This window comes from Ascaphus truei, chromosome 4 (assembly GCF_040206685.1).
Source record: "Ascaphus truei isolate aAscTru1 chromosome 4, aAscTru1.hap1, whole genome shotgun sequence".
Lineage (NCBI taxonomy): Eukaryota > Metazoa > Chordata > Amphibia > Anura > Ascaphidae > Ascaphus > Ascaphus truei.
Genome location: NC_134486.1, coordinates 56,700,438 through 56,716,615, shown reverse-complemented (window position 1 = coordinate 56,716,615; position 16,178 = coordinate 56,700,438). Strand labels below are relative to the sequence as shown.

The window sequence follows — 16,178 nt, the reverse complement described above, 5'->3', positions numbered from 1 at the left end:
CTCCCGCATAAACACCATGTGTGCAGTCTAATTAAGAAACTTGTATTTAAGAACTTTTTTCTTAATCTCTAGCTTCTTACGTTAACCCGGTAACCACTGGGGCTCTGGGGAGAGCTCCATTTTAAACTTGCGGACACTTAATATTACAAACTCTTACATATAATGAAGAGAGCATCAGATGTATAAATAAAAAAAAGAGTATTGGAAAGGGCAAGGAGAGGTCGTTTAAAGCTCAAAAAAACAATTGGCGCTGACTTCTGCTTCAAAACACTTTAACTATGTGATTCTGACAGCAAAAGGGTTAAAAAAAAATTACACCATCCATGGCTTTCAACAAAGATGAATATAAAGTAAATAAATAGCTCCAAATGATGTAACGTTAGGTGTAGCTAACAAAGCCTCCTCAGGGCCTATGAGATTATAAACGCCTTGGGGCGCACACGTCCTACTATGTGTTTTATTTTATAGTTCCCTGCTTTATATTTTATATTCATGATAAAAACAAGACACACCAGCGGCTATCCAAGTATACAGACACATGCAGTTGCTGCCACACGATTTCAAAAAGTAAACAAGAAAAAATACATTCCAGATATAATAAAACAGAGATAAAATATTTGAGAAATCCAATGCAACAGGGTTGGTGCAAGTTGCTAGTGTTAAAACTTCGATAACCATTTACATGCATAGGACACTGTTTCAGAGACGTTTAGTTGATGTTGCATATATATGAGATAAATTCCTAAGTCTATGAACCATTTTGCTGCCATACAAGCCTCTGAGGCATTGTTATATAATATATTGCTACCACTTTTGGAAGCAAATCTAAAAATGTATTTCTAACATGAATAGACATTCTATTCTTGACCATCCCTGTCCATTTCTAAAAGTATTTGAAGGTATACGATACCTTCCCCTGCCTGCAACTATAGGAGGAAGTAGCAGGGCTCCACACTACAACTCCAGCTTCTTTGCTCCCTGCTTCAAACTCTGAGGCTCTTGGTAGGAGCTGAATAAGGCCTTGTACATAGTAGGCGCGCGACAGAGAGCGTGACGTCACGCGCGCCTGCTGCACAGGCGATGCGTGGCCAGTGGTGTCTGGAGGAGGAGATGCGACCTAGAGCAGCTCCAGTTCAATGTTTGGGGGCGTGGCCGTGACGTCACGTGAGCGGTTCACCCTCATTGGCTGAACCACGCACGTGACCCGGTCAGAAGATTTTGTCTCGTGAAAAATCGGTCGCGCCGTCGCACTCAACACGCGCGCTCTATGGCCGCGCGCATTGCTTTTCAGGCTTTTGTGTGCGGCGCGAGCGATGCATATGGACGCGAGCTTAGGCACATAAAGGAGAGAGATAACCTGCTCCATGTTATAGAGCTGGGCTGGTAGATGGGATTCAGGGGTGCTATCAGGGAGTGGCAACGGAATAACTATATACCAAAAGAACCCTAATGATGTACTCTGGGACTGCTCTATAGAAATTAATATATAACTTTTATTTACATTAACTTGTCAGTTCATTAACAATGAGTTAAAAGGGATATAAATCCCAACTAGAGAGAACAGTGTTTATCTATAATGTTATGGTAAATCGCCGTGGGTACCATAGTGCTGTGAAAGTATATTTACAGTGAGTGCATTAATGTACTAAATTGTATATTAATTACTGAAGTACAGTATGTAACTAAATACCAAAGAGGTGTGACAGCTCATACTCAAATTACTAGTGATATAAAACCTAACACAGAATAATCTACAATTCGTGAAGTGGAAAACAAAGTGAGAGAAGTTCTTTTTGTATGTAGCCCTGGTTCCTAGCGAACACAGACCACTATACAGCGTATGCTGTATAACCTGTAGGCTCACAGCCTCTGCCACGGAGAGCCTGGGGCACGCTCAATACTTGATACTTGGTGCAGCGCCTCCACCTGCGACAGCTTCCGCCAGAGGGGAAGTGGTTCTTCGCAGGACCTTATGTACATCAACACACACACACAGCAATAACCAACCAGTTAACTTTACTAGCATGAATAATATGGCGTAACCTCACTCTTCCTTTATCATCAACCGGTGTCCCTCTATGAGGCAGACACTATACTCTGCGTCTCGCAGGACGCTCACTACCCTCCTTCACCGGGTGATCCCACCCCGTGTCCAGTACCCGTGTCCAATATTTCCTCCACCCTCAAGTGAGACAGTGACTCTATATGTGTGGACTGCGCAGCCACTGTGTCCTGAATAAATGGTGATACCGTTGGTGCACTTGTAGTTTACCTGCCGGGCACTCCAGTACCCGGTCCTGCAACAGTCTTCACAAAGGATCGGCGTGGGCCTAGATGACGTCGCCCGTAGGTGTCCGGAGCGATCCCACCCAGACGTGCAGCAACACGGCAGCGGGGTCTGAGCCCAGACCTCCCGCTGACTTGGAAATGTCCTGGTAGCGATCACACTCACACTAAGGGAACCGGAACCTATCTATGGCTGGTCCCTAGCTCAGCTTCACACTACTGGGGCTCAGGGTCTAACTGGGCCTGGGGTATGAGGCCTAGGTATGGGCGTAATGCCTCCCTACACCGGAGCTCCTTCTCCTTCCTCCTACCGCTCGCTCTGCCACACGTGCGCGCCTCGCCACCCCTTATCCTCCCTTCCTGGCAGCTGATTGGTCCCCGCGCGTCACGAGGGTCCGCGGGGCTGCTGGGACCCGTAGTCCCCTGGCCTCCCTCCTATCAGAGCTCCCCTCCTTCGCGGGCTACTGCCACTACGCCCGCGCATGCGCAACCTCCTGCCGGGCCGGTCCTGCGCCAACCTTCAACATGGCGGCTCCCTCTATCGCGGAACCTCTGATATCGGAGCGTTCCCTACTGCAGCACTCTCCCACCCCGCAATAACAAATGCCGGTAAAGGGGGGTCCCGGCTACATGTATGTAAAAAAAAAGAATATACTCGGCGCCTAGTGATAAAGTCCATATGCAGTGTGATAATAATCACACTGGTGTAGTATAAATCCTGGTTGTTGCAATCAGAATTCAGTGATGATGGATTTCCAATGCATGAAATGAGATAAAAAACATAAGTGAAAGAAAGGAAGGTACATTTATTTTAAAGAATATATCAAAACAAATACTGTAACAGCACAATGTAACCACAATATTGATTGTCTTATTGACAGCTTCCAATGGCAATCCGCTGCAGTAAACAGATCCAAACTTACTAGGCATAAGTTGGATAAGCGCGGTGGATAATCAGAGAGTATCCCCTCTCATAGACGTCAGGATAGCCCGATAGTCAACCTTCTGATGGCGACGAGTTGTCAAACTGTCCAACGGAGATATAGGGTGCCTGATTCGCGCCGTATGCTCCTGCCTCCCGTAGTCTCCACGGGTTCCCTCACGTCTCTCAAGAGAGTGAGATCAGCCAGAGTAAGTTCGTAAGCAGGTGACCGCTTCAGTAAGGCTGACCAATTCTGCTGTGCAGGGCCAAATGGTTATTAACCCTATGCATTTCAGGGGTGTGATGTGGCAATGGACCTAGGTCGGTGGTTAAATAGTCCCTTCAATCATCATTTACCTGTCTAATCATCTGATACGGGTGTAGTCAGGTCCCCTTTGACTCCCCGGTTCCTGGTTCCTCTTCTCCTTACCGTCCCCAGTGAGAAGGCAGTTGCGGGGGCGAATGCGTCTCTCGGTGGCGTCAGAGGCACGGCGCCGCCATCTTTGTTATGTCCGCATGGGTGCGAAGGCTTGCGCATGCGCAGACGCAACGCAGCGGCCAATATAGTGAGCGCGAAGGGGCAGAGATGGCGCTCCGTAGCGCAGGGACTCCCCAAGGTCACGCAGGCGTAGAAGAGAGCAGTGGAGACCATAACAGGGTTGCACAGGCGCGGCAGACATAGCGCACGCGGTCCCAATGCTAAAGAGGTCCTGGGTGGACTACAATTCCCAGCAGCCTCTGGGGACTGCCCTTTCACCCACATCACGTGCAGCCAGCCAGCAAATAGAGTTTGCAGCTTCTCCTGTGGGAGAAGGATACAATGTTGCAGAGACCACGCTAGTCCGTTGGAGCTGGGAGAAGAAGGAAGTGTGTAAGGAGCAAGTGGCTTCTTACACTAAGCCAGGTTACCCCCAGGCCCCAGGTAGGCTCCACTCCCCACTAGGTTAGTGGGTAAGTTCATAGGGAAGGCCCTTGGGTAGGGACAAGTCTTGTCAGTGACACAGCTGCAGTGCTGTGTGCTCTGACAAGAAGAGACAGTGTTGTGTGCAGTGCAGCTAGATGAGTTGCTTTGGGCTGTGTCAGGGAAAGGCCCCTCATAGGAAGAAGGGGGGGTTGCTTTCTAAGTTATACAGTGTGTGTAATATCACCAGTGCCAGTTGCACGTGCTGAGCTGCCAGAGTCTGGGATCAGACAGAATCTACAGTAAGAGATCTTCTGCATGCAGGGGCTAGGGTAGAGATATACCCCCAGGGCACAGTTAGTCCCCTGAGACACTAGAGGAAACTGTATGTGATAGGGACTGCCTTAAGACAGGGACTCCTTCACCATACTCAGATAGGAAGAGACATGCTGCAGGACAGTGCCTGAATGCCCGTACAGCCTGAGTGCAGAAAGAGTATCTGACTCCATAGCAGAGACTGTGGTAAAGGATCATTCTGGCAGGGTATCCCTTCCCTGTGGAGTCAGCATGTGTATCCATTCCTGCAGAGAGCAGCGTAGTGCGGCATGGGATCACTGTGCGGTGCTGCTGAGTTCCAAGGATTTTCCTGATCAGGACTGATCAGGGAGGTAGTATATATTAAGTGCACCACCGGGCCCCAACACAGGGAAGCGCTATCCCTCACACTCACATTCACCTTATTGTTGTGGACACTCAAGGGACATGTGGGTGAGGGGATGGTATGCATTCAAGGCGATGAAATGTTATTTCTATGATGTATGGATGTTATGCAAAGAGAGTGTCATTGAAGTTATCGTTCATGCTCAGTAAATACTGTTTATTCACACGGTGTGTATTTACTGTATGGTTGTTCTGGTGAGGGCACACTCCGACCCCGTTGGGATCCCTCATCAGTGGAGGTGCTGCACTGAGTGTAGGTAAATACCCCAGGTTCCCCGTGGCGGAAGCTCAGCCCTCCTGGTTGCCAAACAGGTACAGCACCACACTGATAAGTAGTCAGATACACCTTCCCACCCCATTCCCACTTAGGTGGGGGGAAAGAGGGCTACACTGGCATGAAAGTTATCCATAGAAAGTGCACACTGATAAGTATAACACCCTATAGGGCAAGTGACATTCCCCCTATGTCACTAACAAATATTAAGAAAAAAATGAAGGGACATGTATCAAAGGAAAGAATCAGGCACTCTACAGCTGTCCTGAAGAAGTGGCCGTTTAGTGCTACGAAACGCATTGGAATATGCCACTCTCTGGTCTGTATGACTTTATTGTCCTTTTGGCAATATTTGGTGGTTTTTAGCAGCCTTTCAGAGAGACTTTCTTTCGATTCTACACGCACGTGGTGACGTCATCTTCACCCGACGCAAGCCAGCGCGACACTGTGACGCTGCAGGTCTGACGTCAGACGCTGTCCCACGAGGTTGAGAGCTGATCCCTACAGTCTCCTGTTTCGGTGGAGCTCCAGCTTGCACTTGGCACTCGTGGTTTAAACTACTGGACTCTCCGAGTGTGCTTTGTGTCTAGCAAGGACATTGCATACCGTATAAGTGCAAACTGTGGAAGTGGATCTAAGATATCCTTACCTGCTTTCCGTGCGTGTTCCAGCTCCCTGAAGTGGACGCAAACCTGCTGTTACTGCGTGTTACAGCTGTCTGGAGTGGTAACAGTTACCAGTATTCATTCTGTGCCTATTTTACACTTGCTTTATGTACGCAGAACCTTGAACCTTTTTTTTTTACTATAAAATTGTTTTTATGTATTTCACGATGAGCGTTGTGCGCTGTTCTTTGTTTTGTTTTACTCTACAGCTCCGTTGGGGAGTTTGACAACTCGTCGCCATCAGGAGGTCTGGGATGCGGTGCACCACGCGGACTATCGGGCTATCCTGACGTTTATGAGAGGGGATACTCTCTGATTATCCACCTCGCTTATCCAACTTATGCCTAGTAAGTAGGGGTCTATTTACTACAGCGGATTGCCATTGGAAGCTGTCAATAAGACAATCAATATTGTGGTTACATTGTACTGTTACAATATTTGTTTTTATATATATTTTTTTAAATAAATGTACCTTCCTTTCTTTCACTTACCTGTTACTTTAATCTAATTCCTCTGAAGCTCTCATTTAGCACAGCGTTTTGTGCTCTCCAACTACCTTACAGTATTGTGCTATATATGTTTTTTTTATCTCATTTCATGCATTGGGAATCCATCATCACTGAATTCTGATTGCAACAACCAGGACATTTGTCTACAACAACTGACGGTTGTATATTACACCAGTGTGATTATTATCACACTACATATGGACTGTATCACTAGGCGCCAAGTATATTCTCTTTTGTTTTGTATGGTATTTATCTGACATAGGTAGTTAGTCTTATATACTGTACTTAATGGCAGCCGCCCTCTTCACTAATTCATGGTGAACATTTGGGTGTTTACTTAATATATTTTGTTAGCGCTACATTGTTCCCCCCTTTTTGTATATAGTTATTCAGTGGCTGAATAAGAAGCAGTCTCACTCACCTCTTCCCCCACTCACCTCCTCCCCCACTCACCTCCTCCTCCACTCACCTCCTCACCCCCACTCACCTCATCTCCCTCACCTCCCACCACTCACATCCTCCTCCCCCACCATCCTTGATAATATTAATTATTAGTCCAAATAAAAAAACACAAAATCACCTAATACTGAAGTACTCATTTATTCTGCAGTATTGCAACTGGACTAACACAGCTATTTCAATTTAATTCAGTAGGAAACTAAGAAGAAAATTGTTCTAGAACACTGTGAGGTGATCGGTGACATCAGAATGGGAGAGTATGGCTTAGTTGCGGCTGCTGCCCATTGCCTGGAGTAGTCATCACATTGGTCAAAATATTGATAGCTAGGGAGCTGACAACAGCATTGTGAGGTCATGTGAGCTCATCAGGACATCATAATACACTGAATGTAGGTGAGCTATAAATTCTGAAGCAGGCCAGGGGGAGCAAGGGAGAAGGAGAGTTTCCTTGTAAGAGCATCAATAACATCCTGATGACAATGGAGGCACAGAGAATTGTGAGTGCAGTTTATTCAGAGAGCCAGTTGGGACAAGTGATGGGGATGCCAGTCCAGTGTGAATGTTGAATTTAATGGGTTTTATTTTTGGAGTCCAGCATCTTCGTAAACACAGCCAAAAACTTCACTCACAGTCCCCATTAAAACAGCCATGCACAGTCCAGCCCCCCCTACACACAGTCACTTTCCTAACCTTCAGTGATTTTTCTTCTCTCCTCCACAGAGCTCTCGCACAGACAGGAAGACACTTATCACCTGCACACTCTGTCAATTCTGAAGATGCTCCTGACTCGGGGCCTGAGAGCGAGTGCCGGGACGAAAACATCCTGTTTCTCAGAAATTCACCCGGACGATGTCACAGACCCATAAAAAGTATCTGGATAAACCCGGATATCTGGTAACCCTACTCTGGTGCAGCATCTGCTCCATATGAGCCATGTGTGGAAGGGACAGTTGCTACACCAGGGAACCCTGTTCTAGAATCTGTAGAGGTTGGGCTTCTCAAGTTCAGTAAGAGGGTGTTAGAGAGATGATTTGTTCCAGATAATTCCAGTGATCGCAAAATAGACACTGACCCCTGCACACTTCAGCCGCCCCTCCCCCCACCCCCACTCCACACACATACTGTACACAGTGCATGCAAGGACAAAAAAACGCTCCTAGTGACAGGTGAAAGTGCTTATATTTAATAGAATGTGAATAGTGAACAGTGACTGGGTGCTCAGTCTATTGCAAATAGTAATATTTTTGGTATGATGGAGCGCACATATTAAAGTGAAAAAACAAACAAGTTAAGATAAACAGTGAAAAGTTCCAAAAATAAGAACACAAATATATTTGGTGATATGGGTCTGTCCACTCACATGAAGTTGAGTATCGACCCGTTTGTTTTAAATGGATTTTAAATTGTTTGAAATGGATCAGGATTCAAATACTTTCATCCATATTGATGTCTTGTATACCACTCAAAATAAAGAGAAAGTGTGGATACGCAACAAAATAGTACAGTGTACGTATTAAAAGTATAGCAATTTCACTCACATTTTGTAAGATGCAAACACGCATTTACCGCAGCAACACAGCAGCTGTTCTCCAGCCTCTGGACTTAGACCTCCGTCTTTCACTGGCGTCTGACGTCACTCTGGTTGGGTATGTTCTTCTTTGAGCTAAAGGCTCTGTGTCTGGTTTGCACTGTACTGTGCACCGCGGCTGCGAGGAGACAGGGAGACTGCAGCCCGGAGGAGAACACAGCCAACCAGAGTAACGTCAGGTGCTGGTGAAAGTCGGAGGTCTGAGTATATTTATATGACTCACACCCCCACACCTCCTAAAAGATTTTCATAAGACCTATAATGGCAAGCCTACGGCTTCTTGTGATGAAGGGGGTACTGGTGTCATTCCCCCCTCTCTCCAACCCGTATTTCAGTGTCTGGACTGAGCTAACGCCACCTTTATGTAAGACAGGCATAACGTGAGTCATGTTAAGCTAACGCAAGGCAGTGCTAACTTAACATGGTATTTAACCTATTCCAATGAGATACCCAACAGTAATCTTTTTGCATATGATAAGCTTTGTGGCTACCCGTTAGACCCAGGGAACATAATGTGCATTACCTATTTAAATCTGGTATAGGGCTTCAAAGGACACTTTGAAACTTGAGGCTGTCTGTCATACTCACACCTTCTCTAATATGTAGAACAAACAAAGATCTATATCTGGCTATATTTGTGCCATTCAGTATCTTCCTTCAAGTCACTGTTTGCACAGTCTAGAATGTATTTTCATTCCCATGTTCTTCTTTAACGTGTATTTGTTTTTTTTTACATTTCCTTTGAGAACTATTACATATTACCCAGAGTGAATGTCCTAATTAGAAAATGTGCTGTCCCACAGGTGTTCTTCTATTGGTATCTAACATGGTGATTGGAGTCCTTAATATGAAGCCTTTGCTCTATAATTTGACACACACACACACACACACACACACACACACACACACACACACACACACACACACACACACATATATATATAAAAAAATCACACACAATTTAAAAATAATATTTATATATATTCAATTATTATTTTTCAATAGTTAGCTGCCATGGTTAAAACCAGTCTGATCAATGTGGGCAATAGGTTTCTATTCTCTTTCTTTATTTTTTATTTAGCAAAGAGGTGTAGTATTAAAATGGATATGGAATAATATCAGTAGTGCAATATTCCAATACATTATTTTGCTGTTGGGGTATTCAGAGCAACAAAATGATGAGGAGAGACTGGAACATTCTCTCTCATGACATTGACCATTTCAGTAAGAATACACTGTATACTACACAATACAGAATTATTATCTGGACCAGACACGTACCAATTTCAATTGATTTCATTGCTTATATTATCTCATCCAGTATAATCAACCTTCTATTTTATTTTCTAATGAGTACATGTAAATGAATAGGCATTAATGATATCTTTCTAAAATATCTTTAGTTGTTTGGACGAATATGCAGGAGATTTTCATAGAACTTTCTAAATCTATATTACTCCCCTTACAATTTAACTTAATTCCTATTCCTTAAATATTATACTTGATATCTGGAGTTATTAACCTTCTACTATATCCACTTCTTCCTCAACAATTGTTCATTACTTCAAAGAATGGACAAGTCTTGGGTCTTTGCTACCATCTTCTGGAATTCCAAAGATACAACACCAAGTGAATTTCTTGAATTATAAGTATCTAAATTGTGGTCTTCAACTACAATTATACTATGACAATAGCTCATTTTTGTAACACAATTGACTCCCCTATTTTATACGAGATGAGTGCACCAGAGATCAATAAAAGGAATAAATCATTTAATAAAAGTGAGCATACAGTACTTGCATATGATAAAGATAATCATTGGCACATCAAAATGACTAGAAGCAAAAAACGCAACGTCCGTAGATGGATTTCAGCAAGGGGCATAAGATTCGAAAAGCCCCCGCCCCAGAGAGAGATGAGAACATGATGGGATATGACTTCCCTTGAGGAGTCCAATAAATGCAATAGAATCCCTCAAGGTTTAAGATTATTAAAAACACCAACCCGTGATATAAATAACATAGAATGTATTAAGGAATGGAATAGCATTTTGGACTAATGCTCCATGTACTTAGTGCACTTATTAATACATAAAAGAAATATTTGAAAACACAAAATTATCAGATTACCCAATTGAAAGATTTTTTTATATTACTGCAGTTAGATATATTACCGAATTTGGCTTCAGATTGAAATTCTAAAATGCAAATTTATGAACGTAACACTAACTAAAAAATAAATACATTTCAGAGAGATAACGTGGATTACACTCTCAATAAAGTACAGTACAGGAGTGGACTCCACGTTCACACCATTATGAGATGTCTCTAAATCCGAACGTTCAATCTCAACAGTATGTCAATGATAGATTAGCAATTAATCGATCTTCTAATGTAGGTCTTAGACAAAGTCCTAAAAGATTATAAACATCAGATGATTGTAGGAAATGTAATACACCGGTAAGAAATAACAACTATCATTTACCACCGTCCCACATAGAAAGCCGTGGAGAAATACATCCGGACAACATACATCTTATGCTAGTCGTTAAAACAGCATATACGAGACATGACACCCCTATTAAAAATAAATATGAAATATTGGAGGATTTAGGAGATGAGGTTCTATTTTCTTCACATGAAAAACTTTTTCAAAATGCAAATCAGACAAATTATTAACAGTGGTAGATCGTAAAAGTCTTCAGGACTATGTTAATTGTAAAACGTAATTTATTACGCAATATGATGCATTTAGCAATCATGCATCATGCGCATATCTCTTCCACAAACATTAGTCAAGGATTTTTTTTTTCAAGAAGTAGACAACATACATATTCCTATCGTTTGGAAGAGCAGACCAGAATGAACAAAGCCAGAGCAGCTATTAGAAATGCAATTTAGTACAAGTTTACTGTTTCGTATGTACCTTTGTCTGGAAGCAGCAGTAGAGTTGTGTTAGATACGGATGCCTTCGTGCTAGCGCCAGAATCCTTTTTTCTGTCATAGTGCAATCTACGTCATCGTCTTGTAGAATGACATCTTTTTTGAGGACTTTCACAGCATAGACTTCATCTTTACCTTTATACTCCGCCAACATGACCTAAAACCAAAACGTTTACATCCAATTACCCGAAGAAAATGCACACACGCTTTACGTTTCAGGGAAGGGATTATTTGCATGGCAGCCAAGTGTAGCACAAGCTGTTGTGCGCAATGACCTGGTTTAAGCCCCACATGCCTGGGGGCTGAGAATTACACTGTCTACAATTAAAACCTTACAGTACTTTAGTGTGGCAATCAGTCTGGATCCAGAGGCCAGTATATATATACAATATAATTGGGTCCATTGAAAAATAATATTTGATTTTGTTGCAGTGAACAGATTAATAAATTGCAGATCTACAGATATGCTATCTTTAGATTGTATCTGTTAGAGCTGTAAAAGAAACAACCCCCTTTGCCCCCGAAGCTTAAACAAGTTTAAGTCATATAATGTTAGGATCTTGCCCCCAGATGCATTTTTCAAGTTTTTTAGAGCTAAAAATAGGATTTCCCTAAAGTCAAGTATCCTAGTAACTTAAGACCTCCATTCTGACCTCCCAGATACTCAATATTTGAATGATAAAAACAGCGTAGAAAATAACCAGAAGAGATCTCTTAAGGCAGGGGTGCTCAAATACAGTCCTCAGCCCCCCTCCCTCCCCTCCCCCCCCCCTCAAAGGGCAGGTTTTCAAGATTATCCCTGCTTCAGCACAGTGTCTTCGAATGAGCCCCTGAATGAGCCACCTGTGCTGAAGCTGGGATATCCTGAAAACCTGACCTGTTGGGGGCACTTGAGGACTGGAGTTGAGCACCACTGCATTAAGGTAAGTAAAAAAAAGGCAAAAAATAAACCAGACATCATCGAGATCTGGTGCTTTAAAATAAGTATTACAAAACCACATTCACTATAGACTAAAGTTAAAAACACAAAGGTGCTTCAAAGCTGCAGCCCATGCAATATCTTACAAGTGTGCATTTTTTTAAAGAAATCAGTTCTGTACTATAAGAAAATACTTGTAGCATTAAAAAAAATGCTAAGACATTTTTAATATATTATAATGTAAGAAGCATTTTTGTTTCTCTAGCAACCATTTACAATGTCACACCCCCTTCCTCTTCTGAAATAGGCTCTGGCACACCCCTTTTTGAGCTCTGCCCTCTCTCTAGCAGTGCACCAATTGTATCTAGTGACTGCCTGGTCACATGAGCTTCCACACAACTTTGCATCTTGGGTACTCTTCTGCTGCACTGACAGGGATTTAGTGAACCCCCGAGCTGAATCTTCGTCAATCGATCACAGGAGAAAGGATCGATCGGCAACTTAGCTAATCACCTGTCAGTGTGTAGATTGTATTGATGCACATATTGAATGGAATGTATTTTTATTTCTTTTTAAACGGCAGCTTGAACTGCTGCTTTAATCTGTTTCAAACAAAGACTACAGTGCTAAATAAGTTCCCTCTGCGCTAAGGTTTATATCTTCATAACCTGAACGCCATGTTAAAGTGGTGTTGTGTATTTGAGGGAGAAGATAATGTTTATCTGTTCAAAAAAATGGGTATGAAGTATCTACTCACACCTCAGTGAGTAAAGACACTGACTGAGAACAACGATACTGAGTTTGAATCTGGGAACCCAGTGTCGGCTCCTTGTGACCTTGGGCAAGTCACTTTATCTCCCTGTGCCTCAGGCACTAAAACCATAGATTGTAAGCTCCACAGGGCAGGGACTGGGTCTGTAACAATGTATATTTGCTGCGTACCGCGCACTATACTGTAATTGTGTAGCGATTTAACTACCATTGGAGAAAAACACTATTTGAAATAAAGGTATAATTACTATACTGCACATTAGGCTTCCCACATCTCCATGATCCATCTACTTTTTAAAACTATGATGTAGCCAACATATCCTTAAAATCACGCTGCCTGAATTGCTTATTTTGTTATTGGCCTTCCCTGCTATTCTCCAATTTACAGTAACAAATCACAGTCTACTCTCTCCTTTGCATTTCATGTGCTTTTATGTTTGATGAACTGAATTTGTTGTGTTATTACTCCCTGAACTCTGATATCTACTTTGCTGTATACGTCGGGCAAAATTTAACACAAATCCTGCCCCTGCAGTAAGGTAGGGAACTCATGGTGGGCGGGTGCCCCTCCCCCTTTCCTTCCTGCAGAGGGCTGTGTACAGCCTTCGATCACTCCCCTCCCTGGCAGCTAAGGAGTTAAGCCCTGAGGAGGGGGTGGGGCTTGACAGAATGCTCGATGGTAATTTGAAGGATGCAGTGCACACGAGGGGGGGGGAGGGGAGGCTTTCTAAAATGGCCCTTCAGGAGTTGAAGATACCCAGCCACCCTCCCTGTTTGTTTGCAGAAAATGTTTGTGTGTGAAAAAAAAAAATTATAATAATTTTTTCAAAATGTTATTAAAGCTGCACAGTTTTAAAATAAATAAATAAAATGTCCCATTTCAATATGTGCATCAATACAATCTGCACACAGACAAGTGATTAGCTAAGCTGCAGATCGATCCGTTCTCCTGTAATCGATCGCTTGCTCAGGGTTATTTAATTCAGTTCTTGCACAGCATTGTGGGCAATGTAGTCCTGGAATATGATTGACTGGGCAGTTACTAGATACAATTGGTGCACTGCTAGAGAGAGGGCGGGGCTCGAGCCAGAGGCTATCAGAAGGGCAAGGGAACTGTCACTTTGGAAATGCTTCCTACATTAAAAACATTAAAAATGTCTTTAAAACATTTTATTTTTAATGCTACAAGTATTTTCTTATAGTACAGAACTAATTTATTTAAAAAAAAACACATGTAGGATATTGCTTGAACTGCTGCTTTATTATATATTTTATTGTTATAGATTTTTTGTCACAGCTTTTGGCTGGATTTTGGTGCCTGCCAGATATGGAGAGGCCAGGAGGTATATGAATACCGGGTGTAATGGTGCCCTCATTGGGGCTGGTGGAACAATTAAGCTTGTCCTTTTAAGAGCAGCAGTGGGATTCATGAGCTACGGCGATGCCATTGGTCTCTGTAATATGGTTGGGCTGCCTGGCAGGGGTTAAGGAAGAGTTTTGGTAAACAAACTCTGGTTTAAAATTAAATAAAGCTGTGGCCGTGTTTATCCGCAAATACTGTGTTTGTCGTTCTTTGGTGGGCAGAAAGTGGGCACTTAGCTCGCCATGAAATAACCAGCACTTCTATTAATAACTACTAAAGTGGTTGCGTTAGTTTGGAAGCTGACTTCATAACTACTGTTACAAACCTTTCCAAAGCTGCCTTTTCCTAATACTTTGATGAAGTTGAAATCTTCCAGACCTATTCGTTTTGTCTGATGTAGCTTAATCTCCCCGTTCTCCCCGTTCTCCCCGGCGTTCGTTAGCTGACCGTCTGTTGACACAGTTGCTGCTGGTTTGTGTTCTTCACCCCGATTATCAAACGACAAAGCTTTTCTGATGTTGTTTTCAAGTTCTTTAATTTCTGAGGGGAAATGGAGAAATGAGAAGAAACATCACTGGAATTGATTATTAACGTATGTACATGAAAAATAAAATACTGTACATATAGTAATGAGCATAAGTATATATACACAGTATATATTGTTGTGCCACAGTATATACTGTATGCTTGAAATTATCAAGCAGTTGGCACTACATAAAGAAAAGATGTAATAAAAAGTTACTAGTGACTTATTACTCCCAATTATATCATTTTGGTTCTCAAATTGCCGTATTATGGGAGTGGATTATATAAAGTTTACGTCAAGGTATAAGTACTGCAATTTAACAGTGCTAAACTGCTAGCAGTCTTCGGGAAATGCTTCTCAGAGTGTAATAAGATTGGGGGGGGGAAAAGTTATTTACAGTATATATCTATAAAGAACAATATGATAGCCGGCAACAAGTCTATATAAAAGTGTTTGATACTGCCATATAAAGAATCGAAGCCTGCACTTACTGCAACTTTAAGCTGTAGTTTATGTTCAAGGATCACCAGCAAAACGAAAGTGCAAAGAAGTCATGTTGAGTTCACTACACGTATACAGCTACCCAAAACTTTCGTGCAGAGATCACACAACATTATTAAATCCTATCAATAATTATCCCTATAGTCTATTCCCACGAATTTCCTTTTAGGAAGTAGCGTGAAACAAATCATTACATGAGACTTATTGCTGTGAATCGCCCGGCAGAATGGGAAAAGTCCAACAATATGATGAACTACACATTTTGATCTTTTTATTTGCCTATGTAGATTGTTGTGTGTTCACTACTAGAATAAAGCTGACATTTATTTCCAACAAACATGAACTGCTGCCAAAAGCAGCTATGCACATTGCAGAACATAACAACACACTGTAACACCGCTGTGTTTTACTTGCATCTTGCATAGTCTGCAAGCTTCTGAAGTTTTAGAAGCAATGAAGAAGAATTCTGTAATCACATCCTGTAACAATAATAAAAAAAAGAGCTCGCACCCTGTTCACATGGAGACGTTGGTGCTGACTTTGACCTATCGTCTTCAACTGAAGGGCCCCCAGGGACTATCTGTTGAGTCTCAGCACCTGCAATTAACTAAGAACATTCAAACAAAATGTGAGATAACAAAATAATCTCTAATCTCTCAACAGCAGCTGGAAATGATATGACATTTTAGAAACAGTATTCGATTAAACCTATTTGATAATGCTAGGCAACTATGCATAGTAATAAAATATAATAAAGAGGCAATTACTGATACCATATTATGAAAACACATTTTTGGTTATGTCACCATCTAATAAACCTGTCTAACTACTT

At 42.3% G+C, this 16,178-nt stretch overlaps 1 protein-coding gene across 1 annotated transcript in view; it reads right to left on the bottom strand.

Moving 5' to 3' along the window:
- Positions 1-16,178, bottom strand: part of PRKCE (protein kinase C epsilon) — a 518,187-nt gene that overhangs the window by 171,433 nt on the left and 330,576 nt on the right. The window contains exons 8-10 of the mRNA XM_075595803.1: positions 15,857-15,953; positions 14,645-14,859; positions 11,250-11,423 (exon numbers count right to left, since the gene is read on the bottom strand). Coding sequence (XP_075451918.1) covers positions 11,250-11,423; positions 14,645-14,859; positions 15,857-15,953 — 486 coding nt within the window. The remainder of the gene's footprint in view (positions 1-11,249; positions 11,424-14,644; positions 14,860-15,856; positions 15,954-16,178) is intronic.